At 39.3% G+C, this 24594-nt stretch overlaps 3 protein-coding genes across 5 annotated transcripts in view; 1 reads left to right on the top strand and 2 right to left on the bottom strand.

Annotated features, from left to right (window-relative positions):
- megf6 (multiple EGF like domains 6) overlaps positions 1 to 15572 on the bottom strand; it is a 54551-nt gene extending 38979 nt beyond the window's left edge. Inside the window, exons 1-4 of the mRNA XM_063493955.1 lie at positions 15365 to 15572; positions 14266 to 14400; positions 13872 to 13981; positions 13422 to 13526 (exon numbers count right to left, since the gene is read on the bottom strand). Of these exons, the coding sequence (XP_063350025.1) occupies positions 13422 to 13526; positions 13872 to 13981; positions 14266 to 14400; positions 15365 to 15447 (433 nt within the window). The 5' untranslated portion in view covers positions 15448 to 15572. The remainder of the gene's footprint in view (positions 1 to 13421; positions 13527 to 13871; positions 13982 to 14265; positions 14401 to 15364) is intronic.
- A 766-nt stretch (positions 15573 to 16338) lies between these two features.
- mffa (mitochondrial fission factor a) lies at positions 16339 to 22194 on the top strand. Of its 3 annotated transcripts, XM_063493772.1 has the most exons (8): positions 16339 to 16533; positions 17165 to 17382; positions 18278 to 18447; positions 18575 to 18666; positions 19520 to 19681; positions 21183 to 21239; positions 21448 to 21532; positions 21618 to 22194. In XM_063493772.1, exons 2-8 carry the CDS (start codon positions 17169 to 17171, stop codon positions 21747 to 21749), a joined length of 912 nt encoding a protein of 303 aa, XP_063349842.1. In that variant the 5' UTR covers positions 16339 to 16533; positions 17165 to 17168; the 3' UTR covers positions 21750 to 22194. The 3 variants fall into 3 exon arrangements, with proteins under 3 accessions (XP_063349842.1, XP_063349843.1, XP_063349845.1); XM_063493773.1 differs by lacking the exon at positions 19520 to 19681; XM_063493775.1 differs by lacking the exons at positions 19520 to 19681; positions 21183 to 21239.
- A 465-nt stretch (positions 22195 to 22659) lies between these two features.
- Positions 22660 to 24560, bottom strand: dnaaf1 (dynein axonemal assembly factor 1; the record flags this gene model as incomplete). The annotated part of the gene is made up of 2 exons (XM_063494127.1): positions 22660 to 23528; positions 23618 to 24560. Coding segments are annotated over 2 exons (1812 nt in total), but the record flags the coding sequence as incomplete, so codon positions are not given.
- Positions 24561 to 24594: the final 34 nt, after the last annotated feature.

Here is a 24594-nt window from a genome sequence, read left to right as displayed (position 1 = left end):
ATACTTTCTTTTTTTTATTTTTTTTTGCATATTTCTGTTTTACTGAAGTCCCCACTGTTTAAACTGCTTTCTATTGAAAACACTACAATCTTTCATACCACCTTTACTATCCCACGCCATTACTTATACACGGTCAGATGAGGTTGGCACCTATCATCCCTACAATCCAAAGATAGCTGCATAGAATTTATCCTGATCAATGAATGTTAAATGTTACAATGCTGTTTTCGCCACACTAGTTCTGGTCCATGATACACTGTTTCAGGACTGGTTTTGAAAAGGGATACGCTGTCAGTGATATGCAGACATCAGATATAGACATCTCCTGTCAGAGAGGGTGGAAAGGAAATATTATTTAGTATCTTGTCGCCATCTGTTAAAAAGATTAAATGTGGCCCCTCACTGTACATTGAGTTTGTTTATTCTGAATAACAGGAAATTTTAAAATCTCAATGTGGAGAAACAGTTTGAGCAAAAAAACAGGAAACAGCATCCCTTTAAAAAAAATGCATCGTTTGGCAGCTTGTTTTTATTAGATTGAAGGAACACGACAACAGTGTTTGTTTAAATTAGTCTTTATATCACTTTGTGAAACTCATAATCTTTTTTTATTAACATGCTATTATAAAATAACATGCTTTTAATGGTGGTTTTTAAGATTTGTTTAGCTTTTCAAGGGGTAATGAAGGAATAATGTCCTATTTCTTCAATATACCGCTATCTAACTATTCATGCAAAGGCTAATCAAAAGGCACACGCATTTTCAATAAGCCGTGAAACAAAGCCTTTGGTTTCGGGGGGAAAAAAACAAGGTTTTCGATTTTAACATACTCAGCAGTACTCTTATGTTGATCCTGCAGGGGGAAGACACCCATGGAGCAACCAATGATTTGGCCAGAGTTAATAAAAGACAACAGGGTATGAAAAACTGTTTATGTTGTTCAGGTAAAATACTTGATAATATATCTGTTTCTCCACATCTGCATTCTCAAAAAAAATAAAAAATAAAGAAAGGATTTGAGTCTGTGTATGTGAAAGCTGCTTCCTGATAACGGCACAAAGCCACAGCAGTCAGTTTAGACAAAATTGTCTCCAGCTGAGCACGCAAGATGCGTTATCAATAGCCTATTCAAATCCTTTCATGCGATGTGATGCAAAGAGCCGTAGTTTGGACGAGCGATGCTGAATTATTGCAACCATGTGTGTTCCCTGTGGAGAAAAAGAGATACTATATGGCTCCATATTTTACAGTGGGTGAAATCAGAAGCAAGGAAAAGCAGCAGCCGTGACAAATATCCTCATAAATTGAATGCTTCGCTTGAACATTAGTTGTTACAGGATTTTAGAAGTCTGCAGAGTTCTGCAGGACCTCAGAAACAAAGGATGGGTCGCCATATTTCTTTTTCAGGCCACACCCACACTTGGTTTCCAAGGGCATGCAGGGTTTTCTGGGTAATGTAAAGGGAGACACAGATTCACAATTAATTTCAAGAATTTCTGAAGGAGACAATGATCAGTGCTGATATTACAGATATTTATCTTTTAGGTTTAGCTCTTTGTAAATCACTTTTCCTTAGTTGTTTTATTTTTATAATTAGCACATTGTTTTCCTCAGAAAAATATACATAAATAATGTAAGCTTTGGCGTTACAAGCCTTTACTTACATGGAAGTCCAACACTCTTCCCATTCATCTTTAACAAGATGAGGCTCTAACAAACTTTATGCCCATCCGGGAAAACACACACACACATGCGCATACCTGTAGCTCTCCACAGAGACACAGCCCTGTTCTATACTTTTCATCAACTCACAAGGAAGTGACATAGACTCTTAACCTTACAGCCCTGCCCCCCCACTCACACATCCCCACTTTGATCCTGCAGCTCCCTGGAGCCTTAATGAGCTCTCCGTATTAGCTCAGGGTCATTTGTCATCACCATCAAGATGGTGCGCAGGGAGAAGTGTTCACTTAGTGCCTTTCAAGGCATTTTTAAAATCCAGCTTTTTCCAGCACAAAACAACGCAACGCTTAAAAAGAAACGTGTTAGCGAAGTGAACTGTGTCGCCCTGTCATCGTTACTGAATAGCACTTATTTTAATGAGAAGACTGAAAAAACAAAAATGTTTTTCCATTTAACTCGTCACATATATGCAGGAATTTAATGTATTTTTAATTAATTATAGAGTTCTACATAATTCAGCCTCAAAATCTCTGCAGACAGTCATCAATAGAAGGTACTTTCAGCTGCTTCCTTCCTTACCCAAGGGGTCACCATAGAGCCAAAGTAGTGCATTCTTAAACTAACTTATTTTATCAGGAAGCTATCGATTTATGTGATCTCAACTTGTTGCAACAGATGGCTTTGTGAGCCTTCTGTCAGAGCTTTCGTCTTCTTGTAATGTATCCATGTATTTATCTTGATAAAGCTCAAAACAAGACGGAAACTGTTTTCTTCTTCATTTATGAATGGAAGTGATTTGTGTTTCCCATCAGTTAGGCCGAACAGAGAGGACAGCTGTTTGAATGCTTTTGTGTTCTCCATAGACAACTATCAACCACCAAGTCCTTATTCCTGCATATCTCATCAGGTGTTATTGACATTACTGTCTTCAGCATAGCATACAGTACCCCCCTCTTTCCAGTTTCTCCAAGGACCACCGTTTTTCCTTCTCCTAGAAAAAAAAAACTACCTTAACATTAAATAAATCAACAAACCCTCAGCAATGTGCCCATTTTCCTCATGGTAAAACATTTAAAGATACAAGTCTGGATCAATAACTGAATCAGCAGGCTTTGGCTGCATGATTTGTCTCTCTCAGCACTCTTCAATGAATGCAGCAGAGCTTCAGTTGTCGTAAGTGAAATTCAAGCCAGAGTAGATTTACTGATTCTTCCTTAATAGATGGAATTTGGGTCTGGAGCAGGACCGGTGTTTATTTCCCACCTATTCTAGGTTTGTTTCTATTATGGCAAGTTAACTGTGAAAAGAAATACTTACCAGACAGACCAGTAAAGAAAAAGCATCAGCTCACACTTCTCTACAATAACAGGCAATTTTTCAGCCTTTTTATTTAACTTAATGTTACACATTACCAAAAAGATTATTTAAACTGTGAGATTATGCTCTAAATATACACCACGAACTTTTGGAAACGTTCATGAAACAGGAAACATTCTTCAACTGCTATTCTACTTCAGCAGCTCCACATAACTGCTATTTGCCAATGAGCTGTAATATTTCAAATGTGAGCTGTTCCAAGTGATGATTTTGTATCTTTTTCCAGTGCATTCCTCCATTAGTTATTTGTTTTACATATATGTATATATATATATTATTTATTATTATTTATCGAAGCTGAAAATGTGTTTTAGCTATGATGTAGAAGTGTCCCATTGCGGAGAAAAAGCAAAAGGCCTTGTGAACCATACCGAAAGGTCAAAGGTTATTCAGGGACAGCTGGGGAGCTTAAAGAACCTGTCACAGAGAAGGAAGTAAGCTTCAACAATCTGCTCAGTGGCAACTAAAGATGAGACAAAAGGTGGCTTGTTTTCAAGATATGGTGAGCTTGAGGAAGGGATACAATCAATCATGGCTCAGAACATTTAGGAAGAATGCCAACTGTCTTTAAGTCCCGTCTGAAGCATACAATAACAGAGGGGGTAAAAGGCAGAGCTGGTCATTGGTGATGGAAAGCCCTAATTTTGGATAGCTGGGTATGTTAATATGACGCATTGATATGTGAGAAAGTATTTTGAAAAGCTTCCTTTCTCCTCGCTCTTAATTTTCTATGTGACAAACAATTAGCCCTGCTCACTTTCAACCATGCGGTGAACTCACTTGTGCAGCTCACATGCTTCCCATTTGTCTCTTCAAAACTTGTTTTTTATTGTAAGGATGGATCAGATGTTTTAGGGGGACACAGATTATTTACTTGGTGTAAACATGCTTTTTTTCTTATCTTTCATTTCCTAATAGTAAATAATAAAACCTTATTTGTTCTCTGACAGTGCAGTACAAGAGACATGAATCACAACAACTGTGTGCTATTCTGCTTTCTTCCCCAACATTTAATCCACGGACAACACCACCTTTTTTCTCTGTAATTACCAAAGTTCCAAAATGAAAACCCAGTTCATTAATTGGGATTAAAAAAAGTTGAACTGGAGCCCCTGACTTGATAGTCTTATTTGAACTTTTTGCCCCATAATTCCATTGAAGTCTTCTTCAACATCTGGGAAAACCATCTTCCTCAAAAATGCCTTCCACAAAGAGGATGAAACATGGATGTAGATTTATGCCTAACTGTACTACAGGTACAAGATTGTTCAGCATCTCAGTATTGCCGTTTCAGATGTGGAATAAACATAATCATGCTAAGAATGATTTTTCAGTTTAATAAAGCTTTGAACGTTACTATTTACTTTTCATTGTGAAACAACATCCATGTCAGGATCTTTCTAGCTTTTGTGAAATATCACACGTAGGAAGATGCACTAAGTTACATAGCGTCAGCATGTTCTAACTTTCACCATTCACTTCCAACATTTCTCCTAATGCTCCTTACTGCTAATGCTGCCTACTTACTGTCATATGTTAAAGGAAAAGTTTACCTTTAAATGAGCGAGAGCATGAGTTATAAAGAAAACCATGTTGTTAGAAAAACTAGTGAAGTGTGTAGGCCTGAATGACTCCCAGTGCTTTCAGCTCTTTCATTTTCTCCTACAAGACAGCAAAAGGTTAAGATAGCATTTTTTTTTTTATCTTCTTCTGAGAAAAGTTCATACTGAAAAACAATCAGAATTGCACTGCTTGCTTTATAGCCAAACAGATGCATATCAGATATTTCTCCAGTTTTAGATTAGTGAAGGCCAAAAAACGTTTATATCCCTTTTGCTAACTTCCCTAAAGTAGTTTTCAGAACTCTGGGGCACTTTCTTGGTGGAAAACTCACCACTTGTCCACTTCAAAAATCTCGAAAAAGGGGCCCTCTTTCTTAGGCTTATTTTTCTAAACCCAATACTAACACTATAGAGCACAGCCAAACCGGGTTCATGGAAGAATAACTCCACTGCTACTGTAGGAATTCAACAGTGAGCCTTGAGTGCACATGGCTCATCTCACAGACCATTAGCTGCGGCCTGTTCAGCATTAACCTGATAAAAATGATAGCTAAATGCATTTGAAAAGATGCCGGGGTGTTTTTTTTTTTTAGCATGTGGCTACTTCCCTGTCACATGGCAGCAATTGATCTAATGTTCCTCCCTCCTCTGATAGCTATGCTGATCATGTAGCACTTGCCTTGCTCCCCCCTGTTTCCTGCTGTTAGACGAGCCATATTCACAGTCTGTGTCTCGGCATATGATTCCTACATCCACATATAGAGACTTCAGGAATGAAAACAGGATGACTGGGCGCACAGGTCACAAAGGAAGCAACGCTAGCACATAACGAGCAATATCACTGTCTTAGTCTCAATGTTTAATAAGAAGACAAACTATGTTTATCCTGAAAAATCACACATGACTATGACTATGATGATACAGTTTTTTCTGTGGATCATGGAAACCTCTGGCATCCAATCACTATTAGGGTTCAACATTTAATTTTAACTTGCTGTAAGGTCTGATGTATTCAGCCAGAGGCATCTGCGGCTTTTAACTCAGTTTTCAAAAGCTGATCGCTACCATGTGTTTAAAACATGTCTTGGGAGACTGGTATTGGTTTCTCAGTCATTAAGCACATATTACGCCAGAGATGAACAGGAACCTAGTTTTCAGTGAAGCTTTTCATTAACCACTATTAATAAAAGCACAAAGTGCTAGCCAAAGCAACAACCAACCTGTCAGAGGTCATTTACACATTTGCACTTCAGTTCTGTCAGAAACAAACGTTATGACTTCCACACCTCACAGACTTTAGCGCTTTAGTAACCATGACTTAAATTATTGTTGCAGAAAACTTTCAGACAAGACCAACATAAGCACTCCAGCTGCCATCATTACAACCACACAGTTGTCATAATTTAAATAAATTACTGCCTGCTGCACATGTGTGAGCTGGGACTTTAGAGTGCTGTCTTATATCCCAGGTTAAAATGTGTTAAGACCATAGTTGTTGACAATGATTTAGCTTGGAACTACAACTGTTCTAAAATGACTCCTTTGTACCTAGAGGGAAAGAACTAGGGAAAGCGTGAGTACAATCTGCTTCTGTTGCTTAGGAGTTAAAGCACAATGCTTAAAACTCACCTGGAGCTCTGCTATGACCTAAGTGCACGGAAAGACTTAGAGAAGCTAAACTCCCCGCATGGTATGTTAGTTAAGAGGATTCCTTCCAAACCTGTGAAAGACATTACTGTTTTGTGAGAACAACCACAGGAGCTACTAAGACGTTATACACCTTCATTCTGGGTCTTCACGAACATTTCTATCAAATTAAATCTAGGACTAGTTTTATTTATTTTTCCTCAGCCATGTTTTTATTGTAACCACATATTGATATTTTGGCTTGACTACATCGTTGAGCTTAATTACTTCCAGAGACCTGCAGGAGACTATGGTTTCTTTCTCTTTCTTGAAGGACAGATTGTTTCACTGACACTCTTGTTAAAGTTCAGAGCAGGAACAGGCATACCAGTAAAAATTCATCCTGAACAGATTTTTCTTGCTGTCCAGAGTCAAATCCAGGAATGTGTGATATTACTGCCAAAGACATGTGAAAGCAGTAGAAGACAGAGGACTAAACACTGGCAGAGGCTCTATAAAGGATATACACCATACCAAGTGAAGTCATTACCAAATCATTTTTCCTGAATATTTTCCAAGATGTAAATATTTTGTTTAGCTATATTCAAAACCCAATGGATTAGAGTTAACAATTTCCAGTAGGTTCCCTGAACTGGTCCTAAATGGCATATTCAGGAAACATTAATTTTCTTGCGTGAAAAATGGAAACAATAAAGCGTACGGTACAAGAGTTTGCATTAACACCTCCACAGAATACCCCAAGACGAAACATGCAATGAGTTTAACATATGTACAAATGTCTGAAAATCTGCAGAACCCAACTAAAGTTCGACCATTGTCATATATATCAGTCAATATCAGACGATATTAGGTATTTGCCGATATCATTAGCAGCATTTATATGATAAAAATAAAAATGTAAAAAGTAAAGAAACACCTTCAATCATGTTATGAGTGTTGATGTTCCAAAGTTTGTCACTGGGCACTCTGAAACTTCCCTGCTGGTAATATGTGTTTAAAATGTTAGAAACACAACAACCAGAGCCCTAAGGCGGTACTACAAAACAGGATTTTGTTTTGTCTGTGTAACTTCAGGTTGAACCATGTTTCTTTACAACAGTTTTTCATTTTACTGGTGTATATTTTATATTTTTAGCAATTTTAAAACACCATCCGATGATGTCTCTGGCAATAGGTGGCACTGATAAGGATCATTTTCTGTGGAAGAAAAGTGTTATGACCCATGAAACGCCCTTTTTATACTGGTTAGATGCTGCCAACGCCACCCCTTTCATGTCAACCTGGAGTGGAAACTCTGGTTTAATTTAACAAGTTAATAATCAACTTTGTGTGAGCACTTATCCTGATCGCCAGTGGTAAGAAAAGTGAATTCAGAAAACAAAAAGATACCCTGGATATGCTGAACTTGGTTCATAGTATAAGAACCTGTACTTCAAAGCTAGCTTAATCTTCCCTGGTAACTTCAGGGTTAACTCTGGTTTTCAGTACTATGAAGGTGGTTCACTTCTTACTACCACAGTAGCATATGCTGTGAGCTAACACAGAGCAGGTTAGGTTCCAGATTAGAGATCAACATGTATAAAATCACCACCTACTGACCAATCAATTCTCAGAAAATAGCATCACCATTCTTTGAAGTTCCCTTGGACATCTGTGTGTGGAGAGTAGGAGGGTCTAAAACTTTTTAATAGCGTCTAAAGTGTTCTGAAGATTGACTATTATAGCCAATGTTATTTCTTGTGTTGTTTTGTTTTTTTATGTTGGCTGAAAACTATTGTGTATTTTAAATTATTTCTATTTTTCCAAAAGAATTTACATATGAATCCTAAAACAGATGACTTTTTTCATACTTGCTGACCTTATATATCAAATTTGAACATAATTCCTATTTTTCTATTCATTCTTTAGTCTTAGACTGCTAAATACCACAGAGGCTGGAGCTGAAAGAATAAAGACTAAAACTGTCTTTTAATGTAATTAAGTTAAACATGATTTAATAAAATACTTGATTATAATACATCAGATTTTTCCATGTCTTAATGAACCAAGTGTCATATTGATACATCTGTTAATTTACTGGGCTTGCATTATTACTGGCTGTATGTCCTTCTTTCAGATAAGCTAAGTTTTAGTAACTTTTTTCCAGACTTACTAACCACAGCACTCAAAGTGCACACCTTTAGTACACCTCTGCAGTACTTTTCCTCTCACAAGCACACTGCTGTGTTGCTTTCAGTCTATATTGTTTTACCTCTTAATATTTTTCCAGTGGTCTCCATATTGGTCTTAAAAACCGGGGCTCTAGAGCCAGTCCTGTTCAAACACATTAACGACAAAAACAACATTTAGGTATGAGAACATTTAGGTATGAGAACCACGAAAATTCAAACACAAAATGCACAAACACAGTCAACAAAATCCAAGACTTAAAAGATAATTTCAACATCCAAACAAAACTGCAGCCATTTATGCCAGACTGTTTATAATCTGTTTTACATAGTCAAATGCACATAATAAACAGAGTCTCTGCTTCCTGTACCAAAAGTAAATACACAACAGAAGAGACCTGGTGGTAACTGAGTCACCGTCTCCCACTGTTTTATTTACTGCAGTCATCCTAACAACTCTGCAGGAAAAGCCACTCACTCTATAGCTATAGCTGTTTCCCATTTCTGTAGCTCATCCAAAAACTTTAATACAGTCATAGAGAACTTCAGTTGTATTGAAGCCTTTTCATTCGGCAATCACTGAAGAAAACTTTCAGAGACGACCTACTGTAATCTACCACACTAAAGACTGCAGACGTGTTCCTGCAACTCCATCTCCATCATCCATTCAGCTTTATGTCATACAATCAAGCCCGACCTAATTCACACCTTTGTAAAAATATGTACACAAGTGTTCAAACACTGACATAGATAAAGATTGCTGTGTTTAATCTGACAGAAATCCCGTCCAGACAGGAGCTCAGTGACTGGGGTGAGAAGTGATCCCATAATAGACAGCCAAGGTCCCCGGAATCAAACATTCAAGTTCAAATGAAGAAAGAAGATTCCATGAGAGAAAATGTGATTTACACTGAAACTGCAATAACTACGAGGCTGTCAACAGAGTTCCTCAGATTTATAGTCTGGAAATAAAACTGTCCAGTCCACTTCTGTTGCTACATATACTTCGTTTAATTGACACACCGCCTGGTGACTTTGTTTGTGTTAGGAAAATCTTTGTTCTACCATACATTCCCAACAAAGTTTGTTTGGATGTTGCTACCTATAATATCACAACTTATATCAATTAACTTTTTGCAAGAAAGTTGTAATTTCTACTGATGTTGATCGATGTCTCATTAAAAACACCCACTACAACAAGATCTAGTCTTAAGCACCGTTCATAACAACTGTTCCAAAAGTGCACTGAAAGCAGCCAAGGCTTCTTTAGTGAGGACCAGATGGTTTCTGTCCTCACGCTGTTATGTGCCCACGGTCTTTTAATTTTATACAGACACATGCACCAATCTAACCAAAGCAAAGCCTAATCCAAGGCTTAACAGAGTGAGACAGAGTGGCATTCACAAGCAGGGATAAATAGAACTATTACAGAGCCGGCTCCAGAGTCTCAACACATGCTTCGGGCAACATGCAGGCTGTTTATGACCTCCCAGTGTCAACACCCCGGCTTTGGTGTCAGTGGCTGACATAGATTTCCTTGGATGATGCCTACTGTCTCACATCAGAAATGAGAAGCAGGTGGTCAGCTGGCCCGCACAACACACAGTGGGTTCTACCACCACGACTTGGCCAGAGCACCAAAGAAAGTAACAGTTCAAGAAAGTCAGTCAGTGATGAGTGCTGAAAAGAGGCGAGGGGGAGCAGTGCCTGGATTGTAACTTGAACTAAAACCAGAGGCAGAATGTTCGACTTTTTCTCAGTGTACATTTTGCCTCTTTTGAAGTCTAAATCTGCTGTGGTGAAAAGGCAAGGCTGACATATCCTTTGTCCTCACAACGCACTTTGTTTTATATCTTAAGAAATAGTGACAGGATTAATAGTGACAGGAAGTCGTTTGCTACGAGCAGTCCAAGGAAGCCTTGTTTGCAATTGAAAAAATAAACTCATTGTCATTTAATGAATTGCAATTTTCACTCTAAAAAAACATGTTCTTTAATTCTCCAATTGCTGTTTTTAGCAACTGTAAACAAAATACTGAAATTTGATTGCCTTTTTAGGTTGAAATCACAGAAAAGTCTTCTATTTATTTTCCTGGGAGTGTAATATTCACTCACATTCACGCTTTCCTTCCTTTCCTGTAGTACCAGCTCCCCTTAAGTTAGTCTCTAAGCGCCACATTTACTAAATGGGGTAAAAGAGCAGTGAGTGCAATCCCCAAATAGCGCTCATACATGTGGTTAGATTTACAGCTGAAAACGTTTTCTGAACTCAAGTGGAATCAGTTAATTTCAATATAAAGCGCAACAACTGAAACAAGTAAATTGTGTGTCACAGACATTAGCAAATCAGTTTATGTGCTTGATTTAAATATTCTCCTCAATGTATTTTGCACCTTAAGAGAAGAACTCCCATTAACATATAAGCAATACGTTCCATCACAAAAGTTTCAGAATGCCCAGCTCCAACACACAACCTGAAATATTCACTGCGCTTTCTTTGTAAATACTGATAATCCTTTCTCTTTCTCTGTTACATCAAAACCCAGTTCGTGCTGATTTTTGAGGCTCGAAACAATATGATGAGAGTTGTAGTGTAAAAACGCCAAAGGAGTAAAGTTGCCAAAATGTGGGTTAAAGTTGCTGCCATGCTGCAATCAATAACAGTGTTGTAATTTGTCCAATGACAGGTGAAGCCCTGATTTAACCAACAAGCACTACTGACTTAAAAAAAAAAAACCACAACACTAATTCTGAGTGAAAAGAAAGCAGAGAAGTTGAAATAATTCTCTTTAGTACATTTTTTTTAAAAAAAACTGAGATTTATCTATCTGACAAAGCAGCTGTTCTCATGCAGTATGTCGGCCTCCAGTGCAGGTGCAGAACATAATATAGATACTGAAAGACTGGTCAATGTACAAACTGACAAACACCAGAAACATTACATGCAGCAGGATTAAACGCACATGGCAAAGGATTCAGACACGAGGGATAGACCATAAGTCTACTGAAGTCTTGCGAAACATCTTCACGACCAAAGCACACAACAGCTACCTTTAACTTATGACTCTGAGGTAAAACGACAGAGGTCAGCATTCCTTCTTCTTTACTGTTCCTGTTTGTTCTAAATCATACTCGAATCTCACGCAGGAAAGAAAAAAAGTGTCATTTTGAAATGTGAAATCTCACAATACGAATCTAATAAAGAAGGCAGGTTAATAACGATAGTAATTTGCTTAAACCCACACAAATCAGAATGACTAGTGCGTGTCTTTGATGCCGCATCAGGCAGAGGTTGCGAGGGAAGGAACCTGGCTGAACACAGAAGCTTGGCTGACTCTCTCTGCGCATAATGTTTCTGGCAGAAGACTGTGGATAAATCTGTCTCACGAGACGAGAGAAGGAAAAGTGTTTTTGAGAAAGAGAAGAGCAAGACGTGCGTTCCCAAAGAGGACGTGAAAGAGAGAGGATGAAAGTCCTGATTATAACATCTCTGTTTCCAATCCATCACTTAGATGTGTGAAAACCAAAGAACCCGTGTGAAAACAAACGCGAGCACTGCCTCTAACAAACAACAACAGGCTTGTGTGAAAACATCTTAGCAAGAGGAAGGACTGTGTTACACCTCTGGCAGGCCCCTTCTCCTGGGAAATCTAACAGCAAAGCTTCTGTGTGTGTGTGCCTGCATGTTTGCGTGTCTGTGAGTATGTGGGGGGCTAGAAACTAAATATCTTCCGCTCACCATTCTCTCTTTGCAGGACTCCTCCAAAACAGCAACAAGCACACAAAAACTAGAGTTACTTAGACTGCAATGAGCAGAAAGAATAGACAATGATGGCAACAAGAGACAAGAATAATAATAAGGGTTTAACTCTGCTTTACTTCAGATGTTCGCTATTTATTTGTGATGCCAGGTTGCTCAGTTGCAGTTCATTAAGAACTCAAAGGCTGAGATTTTAGAGGTTTTGATTATGTCCAGTTTATTTATTTGTGTAGAAGTCCTTATCTCCAACAATTCATATTTCTAAGTTGTTTTGACTTATTTAAATGCAATTTAAGTAATAGATACTGCTTAGATGCATTTTAAAGGAATCCACATTTTGGCAAATACACTTATTCACCTTCTGGTAGGCTACCGCTAGGATCGCACGTGCTGCCTTTGTATCTCCGCAGTAATTTAAAGGTTGCAGCAAATATCTGGTTTGCTTAGTACAAAGACTGGAAGGGAGTGAAAGGTTGGTCCCTGTCAAATGTTCACTGTCCTTTCTGTGAGCAGTGATCTGGCAAACAGCTGTTCAGCTGAAAGAGACCTTGTACAGGAAACCTGTTGTACATATAAGTATATGCTAACCATCAGCTGGCTGCCTCATGTTATACCGTGTAAGAAGCACGCTGATAACAGAGTGACATGTGAGTTCACATTGGCTTCTAAACTGGAAATATCCCTATTTCCAAACTATCAAACCTTAAAGAATACTCAACGAACAAATCAGTTAATCCAATGCATTAAAGAAATGTTCAACCAGGGGAAATATTGGTAGATGAAACCAAATTTCTATTTTTTGTTTTAGTTTTTCTGTCATATAAAATAAGGACTGAAGACAGTCTCATTAATGAGCAGTTTTTATAGAGAGGAAGCTCAGCTGGGTTAGCCACAGCACTCCAGGCTCTTGCCTTCAAAGAAAAAACATTTCTCCAAAAAAAAACCACTTCTTCCACCTTTAACTAGCCAAAGCCCCCACAGAGCAGCCCCATCCAATCATAGCTACAATACAGCCTCATTCTGCTTTAGCAGAGTGAACAGTCTGAACTGGACCTATTAAAGCTTCAACAAAGTGTTATTCTCGGAATATATATAAGTGTGTTTGCTGGATCCCAAAGATATATTTGGCCATTTTGAATTACCTGCATACTTCAGTTACTTATTTTCAATTGAATAAATTGGCAAAATCTTTAGTTTTCATCTTCTGGGAAGCTGAATACTCACCATATTGACATCGCGTGCCTTTGAAGCCCAGTGGACAATGACATATTTGGTCTCCAGTCTCAGCACATCTCCCTCCATTGAAGCACATATTGGCACTGCAAACTCCTGAAGGTATCACATAGCATAACGCTGCTGATATATCCAAGTTATGTGTGCACTTCTGCATATACAGGCAAATCTGTCTGAGTGTGTATTTGTCTTGACCAGCAGTGGGGAATTAATTTTCCGATGGGGCCACGTGAGAAACTGAGACTGTTGAGTTCAGCTTATTGGTGCAGCACTCCACAACAGTCCTAGTTTCTCATGTGGCTTCTTGGGAAAATTAATTGCCCATTGCTGGTTTAGACAACAGGCAGTTTCCGGGTTCAGTTATTGTTTCAAGTGCAACTTCACAGCAGTATTGAAAGTAGCTCCTTCTGATACAGATGTAAGTGAAATGCAATTACTCACTGTGCAGACAACCTCTCTCTTCACCCTTCTGAATCCAGCCAGGGCAGCACCTGTAGACTGTGTGCAAATCCACTCTGTACGCTTGCCTGTAAACTGTGTAGTACGCTGTCCTGAGGAGGGGAGATTTCACAATTTTCAGGTCATTACATTGTAAAGTATTACCTGTGAAGGTAATGTTGAGTTTATAAAAGATTTTTAACACATTATTAAACAATTTTTTTTTTTTAGATGCAAAAGCCAATTGGTTTAATAATTGTAGTAATACAAATTAGTGACTGCTTCTGTTAATCAGGAGAATGAACATTACAACTATCAGCCCCAGATCACATGAACAGAAGTCATCCCCAGCAATTATCGGAGAGTGGCAAACCGAATTTTAAAAGTCTGCATTTACCTCCTCTCAACACCCATACACCATTTGTGGCTTGTGCATCCCTGCTTCCACACCTTCACCGTGCGGGTAAAAGCCTGGACGCAAGGTTGACGACTCCCTACCATGGACATCTCCTGGTCAGCACAAACATTTGGCCTGGGCATGAAAAACACATAGTTTATATAACAAAATGGCAAAAACTTGGGGGAAAAATCTGTTTTTCTGATGACTTTCAGTATTCAGTATGTATTTTTCTGTCTATGTGTTGGTAGGTGACTGTGTTGAGGGGTAGACAACAGTTATTTTAATTGTGATGTAAGCCTGCTGCAAAGCTGAAACCATGCTGTAATTAGTAGTATACATGTAATATATATACATGTTCTACATGTTCATTTGATTTAGTATTACACATTATCACCGTCTACTGCTTTTACCACTAGATAAACAACCACATTTTAATTGTTACAATGTAAATCTACAAAATAAAGTGCACGTGTATTGTTTTGCACTGATGTGAAAAAGCCTAAAATCTTAAACTTTGTAAGCTTCTGTTTAAGGAGCCTGCATCTGTTTATGTTGTGAGTGCAGGTAAACTATCCATAGGTGTCCTCCTCCTCAAACCATCTGGCTTCAATATAGGGCAACCTGAAGTTAATTAGAGGAAATATTCTTCTTCTCTGGTAATGACAGCCGGTTCTTTCAATCATGTCCTCCACAGTCTATTTAAATTCAAAACCCTCAAGTACAGTCCAAAGAAAAGCGCATTCCTTTGGAAGTTATTATGCAGATGCACGTTACATCCGCGCTACAAAAACAGTGGACACGCATGCACGAGGGGACCCGAAAAAGAGACTCCTAGTGGTCATTGAGCAGAAAAACACAGAGATCAGCTAAAGTGAGAATTATAAATGGTGAAATCAAAAGTTCAACAGAGTTTAAACTCAGAATCTCTCTTTTAAAAATCCAGTCTAACGCACGCTGCTTCTGTCATATTTAAAAGCATCAAATCTTTCTCATTCACCTAATCGTTTATTCAAGTGTGTGCTCAAAGTGCAAACGGAAAGCAGTGGAAACAATGTAAAAACAAAAAAACAAAACAAACCCAAAACACGTTACTTACATGCCAAGCTGCAGCTCCAAAGATGACGCGATATGCATAGTGCCAAATAATATTACGCACAAAATAAAAATATGTGGGAACATAATTTCAGCCAGTTACAACCACGGTCAGAAGTACTCAATCGGCGCAGGCTCTGTGCCTGTTAAATGAAGAGCATCCTGACATTTATGAAAGTCCTCCTTTAAACATGACTCACGACTTTTGTTTATCCTGCAATGGTATCCCTGATATCCCGTTTGCTTGTTACGCAGAGGGGCAACTGTCTCATGTCAAAGGCTGCCTTTGAATGGCTCCGAAGAAAGGCACCACCCACAGTGACTGTGGGGCCATCTCTCCAAACCTCCGGCAACACTGACATGTGCACTCATCAGTAATACAGCCAGCTTTGCGTATAAGACAAAATATGTAGTTTCATCAAAAGGCTACATCGACAAATGCTCCTAAATTATTCTGATTTTTTTAAATGGTTCGATGTGCATATAAAATAAAAAATAAAAATTGATTTAAATTTGTAAAAATTACACTTCCAAATCTGAATTTAAAATTAGATCTAAGGAAAAAGTAGTTTAGGGTGTACTTTCAACAGTTTTATATATATACATATTAAGCTTTACTGAATACAATAAAGCAGATCAATAAACATTCAGTGTAGATAAATTATGTTATTGCATTTCGTAAAGCTGAATTCTTTGCCAAATTAAATAAGCCACAATAAAATAAAAATAGATAAAACACCTACTATGGTGACCTACAAGTCATTTCTGAAAGCATGTAGAATATTTAAATACAGGCTATTTAAATGGTAAGCTACAATAAACTAACAAGTTAGACAAATTATATTATTTTAGGCTGTACTGTTTGCACATATGTCCAGAATATAAATTAAATTTGAACAAGTTTTTTCTCTGCTTTTAATTTCAGCGCTTGGTACTAATGACATAACTTCCCCCAGAATTACGCCACTTCCTGTTTAGCGTGCAGACAGAGGAAGAAGCAGGAAGAGAGGAAGGTCCTCTCTCACAACATTGAGATGCTTAACAGCTAATTCACCTGTAATACCTAAAATACATGAAACTGAGCTTTACCTTTCCGACTGCAGGTTCGTTCCGTCAAAAAATCTCTGAATAAGTTCTTCGACGAAACAGCGGTCCGTGGCAACAGACTAAACGGTAAGAAATATGGCTAACGTGCTAGCTTGAAATGGCGCTAAGCTAAAGTGTTTTCTGTCAATTTCATTTCCCGAAGCTAGCCTGTTTGCTGGAATGCAAAGTATTTCCGCAAATGTTTGTGGATAATATTTTCTGAATGTTGTTATATGGGTAATGTATTAGACATTTCTTCTGCTAGTACAGTTGGATAATCATTTCTTGGCATCTTGTGAGCATTAAAGGCTTTAAAATAAACACTCTGTAATGAGACCAGCAGTTCTTTAATGTTAAAATCAATGTTGTTTGCTTTGGGGTCAATGTTCGACTTTTGCGTGACTCTGAAAAAATCAGAATACATCATGTGATAACGTATGATAACATCACAAGCCTGTTCTATATTTAATCCCCTCTCCACTACTCTGTTAGCACCACCACGATAAGTATCACTGTGTCCCTAGAGGAGATATTCTGGTTTTGTGAGCTAGGCTAGGCTGGGTTTAACAGCTGAAGCCGCACACTGCATGACAATAGCTATTCAGTGTGTGGCTGAAGTAAAACTATTTTAGCTCAAAGGCGTATTGTATCAGCATGTTGTCTTTCTTTAGGGATTTTTTTCTGTTTAACTAACACTTAATTCTGTGTTGATGAACAGCCAAATGAACGGAGCAACATTCCCCTCTCCAACGGCTGATATAGCTGAAATTAACCGTATCCACTATGAGCTGGAGTACACCGAGGGAATAAGCCAAAGGATGCGCATCCCAGAGATGCTCAAAGTGGCTCCAACAGCCCACGAGGACCCTAATTTGGGATCACAGGAGGTCCCTCACAGTGTTATAATGCAAGTCCCAGAGAGAATTGTGATTGCTGGTTAGTATACTGTATGTTTTCTGTCCTTTATGTCACACTATGTCTGCACATCACTGGTGACTCACCATTATAGTAGTTCCTCACAGTCTTTTACAGATTATAGAACTCCTTCTATCAGCACCTCAGGACTTTGCTCCTAGATGCCGTTTCACTGCCAGCATCACATCAACTATTTCACTTTTAACGTAACAATTACAAACCATCTTGCGATGGGATCACACTAGCCGCAATATCTTTGATATCTTAAGACATACCCAGCTCTAGAAATGGTCTCCGTTAACACAGCCATACATGAGGAGTTATGAACATTTAATAAAGAAAGAGAATGAAAAGGGGTGTAAAGTGGGACGCAGGAACTACTACAGCAGGTGTCTCTGTGTTTCGCTTCACCACAGAGAACCACATGAACATGAACGTTTTACATAATGTGACATCAGTACCACTGCTCACATTATTGCCACTGAGTTGCACTACTACGCATGAGCAGTTTGCCCCCTGCATTGAGTAAAGCACAGTTCATGCACACCATTCAGGAAGCACTGGTGTGCAGTGGTCAAAGTTCAGCATTGTTGAACTATGACCACAGCACAGTGATGTGCATTCACACAAGGAAAACAAAGCTTGACATTCAAAAGCAAAAGAAAAAAAATGAGCGCAAAAGCCACTGCAACACAAATTTTAAGCTCAACTTAGCTGTTACTTACTGCTTTTTATGTGAAGGGGCTGACATGCATACAGGTAGCATGGCGGAGGGGATATTTGTTTTTTTCCCACTATAGGTGTGAACTAATTGATTATAATTCATTCAATTTTGTATTAAAAGCACAGCATACTGTTAATACTGTTAAAGTGTTAGAAGTGATAGGTTAGTCTCACAGTACATTTCATTTGTCAGGAGGCAGTGATGACACCCAGTTCCCCAGACCCAGAGACTTGGACCTCATCCAGTCAACACCACTGGAAACGCTATCACTTAAAACTCCACCCAGAGTCCTCACCCTCAATGAGCGACCCCTGGACTTCATGGAAGACGATCAGCAGGCGGCTCCAGACAGTGAGGAAGTGGTAAGTGATAAATCAGTAATTTTTTTTTATTACAGAGAACACTGTGTACAATTCACCCATTGATTAAGATAATGTCCTTAGTGTAACTCATAACCAGAAAATCAGTTGTCAGTGCTATTCCTTGTAGTTGCGGCCCCAGGGACGTTTACGGAGGGAGCGTTCAGCCAGTGAGAATGCAGCTGTCCGTCAGAACACTCAGCTGATGCGCAACGATTCAGCGTGAGTATGGGTCCATTAACTGGGTACCAGCTATTACGTCTTTGTGCATGTAAAGCATGCAGCATCTTTCTTTTGGTTTCATACTTGCATTGTAAGCCACTATGTCAGGAGCTTTTGCAGCTGTCAGTGTTGATGCAGAAACTTTTTGCTACTTTTTAATGCATTAACAACATGTTTTTGTTGGTAGATTATTTCCAAATTGTGAAATCTTTAAAGATTAATTGATTAGTTTAAATAAATTACAAATTTGAACACTGTTATCCCCTCTACGCAGAAGGACAGGAATAGCTGGGGAAGCACTGACAGGAACTAGTGAAGCAGACTGTTTTTAATACAAAGCGATTCAAATTTGAAGCTTTAGTAGCTTCATGTATTTGTTTGAAGGCCTGGTGTAAACTACAAGTGCTTGGCAACTTTATTATTTTGATAGAAATTATTAGGCTTAATATTTGAGAAAAAATATTACACAGTTCTCGGACAAAAAAACAACAACAAAAAAACACCTTTTCATGTCCTGATCACTTTCTGCAACACAGCACACTGGTACTGTTAACAAGGTTCCTTGTCTGGCCTGAATGGTGAACAAGAAAATAGTCACTTAATCAAACATAAAATCATCTCCTTTTGCATTCCTGTTTCTTGCCAGATGTGTTAGAACACGGTGTGGTCGGCAGGTTCAGTCTTTGGCTGCTGCTTTTTGCCTATTCACTTTCACTCTGATATTAGTTTTGCACAGTCAGTGGAGGACAGTTTCCTTTCCTTATTTCTATCCCTTTCCTTCCTCCTTCTCTTGTACTCTCTCTTCTTCCCTTCCCTACTGAATTTGCTGCTCTTAATGGTGGGCACTGAGCAGTGCAACCCCTCCCCCCCCAGCCATTGCTCACCCATGCCCCCCTCTCACCGAGGCTGAAGAACACAACCTCTACAGCGCTAGTGGTGTCTTATCTTTCATCCAGTCCACTACACGTCGGGCCTACCAGCACGTCCTGGAGGTCTTGGATGAGAACCCTCGCAGGTGACCTCCCAATCATCTGGTCTTTTTTTTTTTTTTTTTTTGCTTGAAGGTTTTGAAAAAAAAAATTGCCCGAATAGGTATTGGTTTAAAAAGGCCGTAAAGATTGCAACAGCTATTTTCATGATAGATGGCATTAAATGTACTTTCATTTCTGCCCATAAGCACCATTTGTTTTGGAATGGGAGAGGGTCATGTGGTACAGGCTGTGTAGTCTCAAGCATCTTGTGACCAGTTTTAACCTTTAACAGTATTAATAACACATGTATTAATCCCAGAAAATGTAGAAAAGGTTTCTAAGTTCCTTGCTTAGTTGAAGATTTAAAAACTGAAGCTCTGAACTGCCACTTCCACCAGTGGTTGAATCAAGTTGTTTGAGTTGCACTTTGACTAGGGTTTGGCGATATGTAAAAATTTTTACATTGTCAGTCCAATAATCGATGATGGGCGATATATTCGCGCACGTGCAGACTTTTTGATGGGCGGAGCAATATAATCATGCACGGACTGATTTGCGCGTTTACATCATAGAAGTCCAAACATGGACAAACTAATTTCCCAAAAAATTAGGGCTGTCCGAGCAAGCAAAGTACTCAAACACGACTAACTTGCATGAGCATGTACGTGTCCACCATCCGGCTGAGTATGCTAGACTATCACCAGCTTCTGCAGCTCCATCAACAAGCATTTGGGCACACTCTGAGGAGGGTGCATTTGCTCGCAGATGGAAGAGGGTGCTGTTAAAACCGCGCTATTATTATTATTTTTTTCTGTTGACTGCTTCTATTAGCTCCATCATTATTAGCAAACTTACTCATGGGCGAATAAATAAATAAATTGCCCTTGTAAAAACGATCGCCAATGGCCTGTCTATCGTCGATAGTCGATATATTCGTCCAATCGCCCAACCCTAACTTTGACTTCTCAAACACCATAAACGTTTGCTTTGTAAGAAAGGGAATAATTCACATTGAGGAATTTGTTTTATCATCATTTGAAACTTCAGAGATGTAGAGATGGTGTATTAAAGAGAAAGTGAAGTAGTGCTGACAACTTATTTCACCTTCAGGTTCAACACTTCAGTTACTCCAGGGTTAAACGCTGTGCAGAGCATGTGGATTCATTACTGAACTTTCCAAGGAGTTTTGCAAGTGTTTGACCTTTTAATTGTTTATCTCTTTAAGGAAAGAATAAGGTGAAAATGGATCTTCTAAATATTCCTCACAAATTCATATTTTCTGTATGCTTAAAAAAGGTATTTTTAGAGCACTTACCCACATTCTTTGCCCCCTTTGAAGACTAAAGTGATAAAGTTGTGACTTGTTTTAAGACACTGAAAACAACTTTAGGGAAATAAGACTTTTTAAAAGGAATAGAAAGAATAGAAAATTAGAGAAAATCTAAGTGCATTAAAGACATCCAAGTTGTGTGCATGGATGCAACATTGTTGGTTTCTCTATATCTCTTTCGTCTTTTCCCAACTCTGTCTTTCCCCACCCCTTAGCAAACCATCACTGCGAGGGGGGTCGGCTTCCAGCTCCAACCCCCTGCATGATTCCAGGTAACTTCACCTGGCACTTCGTTTTGTTCCTCTCTCCTTGTCCTCATCCTTTCCTACCTTGAGTTATCATTACGGGTCACAAAAATGGACACAGATATCTATAAAAATTACATTGCCATTGTTAAATTGTTCCGCGTATTTGAATGTGCCGTGTGCTGCTGTGACTTGGTTATTTTGTGATTGTCAAACTAGCCATTTTCTTTTTAAGGCTTGCACTGTCAACATATGAACCCTCTCTGGATGGGACAGGTGATGACATGACTGTGGTCGATGCAACAACACTTCGACGGCAGGTTAGCTCATGATAAATAAATGAATTCTGTCTTGTGTGGTGCAAGAGGCCAGACTGATAAAACCATTTTTTTGATTCGGCAACAGCTCATCAAGTTGAACCGGAGACTCCAACATTTGGAGGAAGAGAACAAAGAGCGAACAAAGCGAGAGATGATCCTGTACTCCGTCACCGTCGCTTTCTGGCTCATCAACACTTGGGTGTGGTTGCGACGTTAGAGCCGGCCTGTGTTTCTGCCATCCACATGACAGGAGAACGTATTATCCTTTATCCTATGAGTTAGCTGCTCACTGCACTTAACCCCTGTGTGAGGAGATGTTAGCACGTGCAAGGCTTGTTGCACATAGGCTCAACATTTTGATTTTGTTTATTTAAACATGTACAGTTTTATTTTTGTACTCTTATTTTGTTCCATCTATTCCATTTTCTCGTGTTTTGTTTTTATTCTCAAGTTCTGCTGCCCATTGCTAAGTTGTTGTAAATATTTGTTCACGTCAATCGGACCTCATCCAGAGGCACAGTATATAGTTCACCAAAAAGAAAAAATAAGGAGCTGTAGTGTGGGGACATGCAGCTCCATGGTGGTAATGCTGAATACTTATTGGAGAGAGAGAATAATATGTGACTTGGCTGGTAAATCTAATAAAGTTTAGTAAAACCGTACCAGTCATGTGTTGTCTTGTATTTTTATTGAGACATTAACTTAGTTTTTCCTGTAGAGGAGTTAAATGTCTCCCAAGGAAAAAAATCCTAAAATTTACAGGTGTATTTATTTGGGTGGATTTTCTCAAACAAAATAGATACATTTGCTTTTGAAATGGTCAGAAGTAACCAAAAATTATACATATCTGTTACAAAACAGCTAGCATTGTCTTACCCATTGCACTGTATTAAACCACAAAGGACCACAGTTGTCTGGGAAAAACCCTGAATGAAATAAAATTATATAAAATGTTGCTGTAATGTGAAGAGGAAACATATCATTCCCCCCGAGAATACTGACCAAATCAGTTCTGAATTTCTTCTTTTCACAGTATAACAGCTGACAAGCACACAGACAAAACGGCTACAGATTGAATTGCAGTTTACTATTTTAATTCATATTTCAAATTTAATGACATCAAGGTATTACTCAAGCTCCTCGATCAGGCAGCGTGGTGGAGAGGAGGTTCGGTTTATTTTTGAGTTTGGCGGGTCGGAAGGCGCACCCTCATCCTCTGGATACACCAGCGATGTAGAATTGCCAGAGACAGCCGGTGATTTCTCGCAGCCACTCATTAGGAACAAAAAGCTTTTAGCTGGAGCGGATGTGGAGATGCTGTCACTCTGAATCCCAGCTGGTGCTTCCCCGTTGCTGTCACCTGATATGACTTCTATTTTTGGTTTAAAGGCCTGCCTACAAGAGAATACTGCGTTAAAGTCTTCTGTGTCCACATCTTCTAAATCAGGCAACTCATCAATACGCAATGAGCGACTTGCTGGAGGAAGGTGAATGGTTTCCAGCAGCTCTGCATCTTGTAGCTCTGTAATCCGTGGTCCAGGACCATGTACCGGTACAGCGTCATCGGCTTCAGGAAGAGGAGGCTGTTTGTTTTTACTCTGCTCTCTCTCTGTTTCATTTCTTGTGGACTGTTTTTCTTGTTTATCTTCTTTTTCTGTCTCTAACATGTGCCCTACAGTACTTCCTTGCTCATCTGCTGGGACCTTTTCCCTTCCTTTCTCTTCTCTTACAGTGTGCGTTATCGGAGAATGGTCCTGGGTGTCTTCATCTAACTGCTCTCTCATCAGGAGTTGACCTGCCTGCTCGGTCTCAAGATGTTTACTTGCTGGCTGATTTTCAAGAAGTCCCCGTTTTGACTGTTCCTCTAAGAACTCTTCATGGGCATCCAGGCAGTCCTGTACAAAAGCTTGTATCTTGTCACCTTGTGAAGAAGTTAAAATCTGGGTACTGTTTTCCTCACAAGTAGTTTCTGGAGTAGAGGAAGCATCAGTTTTCCCTGAAATCAAACAATTATACTGTGTAAACATTCATCCACATTTACTCCTAGTATATACATGATGGTAGTAAAAGCTGAAAGCTGATTACCTTTATCCTGTAACTCTCTGAGTCTGCGTCTTTCCTGGGCCTTCTTCCGAATCATTGCCATTCCATCCAAGCTTTCCTGAATTTTCTTCCTCTCTCGTGTATCCCACTGCTCCCTCTCCTGGCGTTCCCCTTCCAGCCCTCCCACTGCCCACGACTCAGCACACGCCCTGTCTTTAGGAAACACAGGGCGATCATCAAGAAACGTGAGCTGCTTGAGGCGTACAATCATGGTTTTTCTGTAGTTTGGGATTTTTTTCACAACCTCGTTTCCCATTAGATTCAGTACACGCAGTTCTGGCATGGCCTCAAGCACAAGGAGGATGTTGGGGTCGTGTAACAGGTTGTGAGAGAGGTCTAATACACTAATGTTCAGACACTGACTCAAATGCTCTATGTCACCAACGGTTCCCAGCTTGTTATGGGCAATCTGCAGAGTACTCAGGTCAGGAAGGCAGGAGATGTTCTCTATGATGTGTATGTAGTTGTTGGAGACATTCAGAGTACAGAGTTTCTTCAGAGGCTCAAGGTTTTCCAGCTTGTATATTAGATTTTGCTGAAGGAACAAGCAGCGCAGATCAGTCTGAGCATCCAGGTTCTCAATGCGTTGGAGCCCATTGCTTTCCAGCCAGAGACATTTCAGACCTGTGTACTCCTCTAAGTTCTCAATGGTGGAGAAACCTTTGAAATGCAGATACAGTGTATCATTGAGGCATGGTGTTATGTACAGTTTGTTCTGCTTACAGTGGTCTCTCAGGAGTTTCTTGGTCATCCGTGGTCCTGAGAGTTTTTCGTTTTTCTCCTGAGGTGAACTTTGCAACTCTTTTTTCCCAAGGTCTTCTTGAGCTCCACTGCTGTCAGAACTTTCTCGGGCATCCCCACCTTCGACTTCAGTTGCTACCAACACTTGATCTCCCATCCTTTCTTGATTTTCCGAAGTGGATATCGTCAAAATTTATATTAAATAGGCTGAAATATGT

The sequence above is a fragment of the Pelmatolapia mariae genome, linkage group LG14 (genome assembly GCF_036321145.2).
Source record: "Pelmatolapia mariae isolate MD_Pm_ZW linkage group LG14, Pm_UMD_F_2, whole genome shotgun sequence".
In the NCBI taxonomy this organism is placed as follows: domain Eukaryota; kingdom Metazoa; phylum Chordata; class Actinopteri; order Cichliformes; family Cichlidae; genus Pelmatolapia; species Pelmatolapia mariae.
Note: the sequence above shows the minus strand (reverse complement) of the source record. Positions and strands in the feature narration are given on the sequence as shown.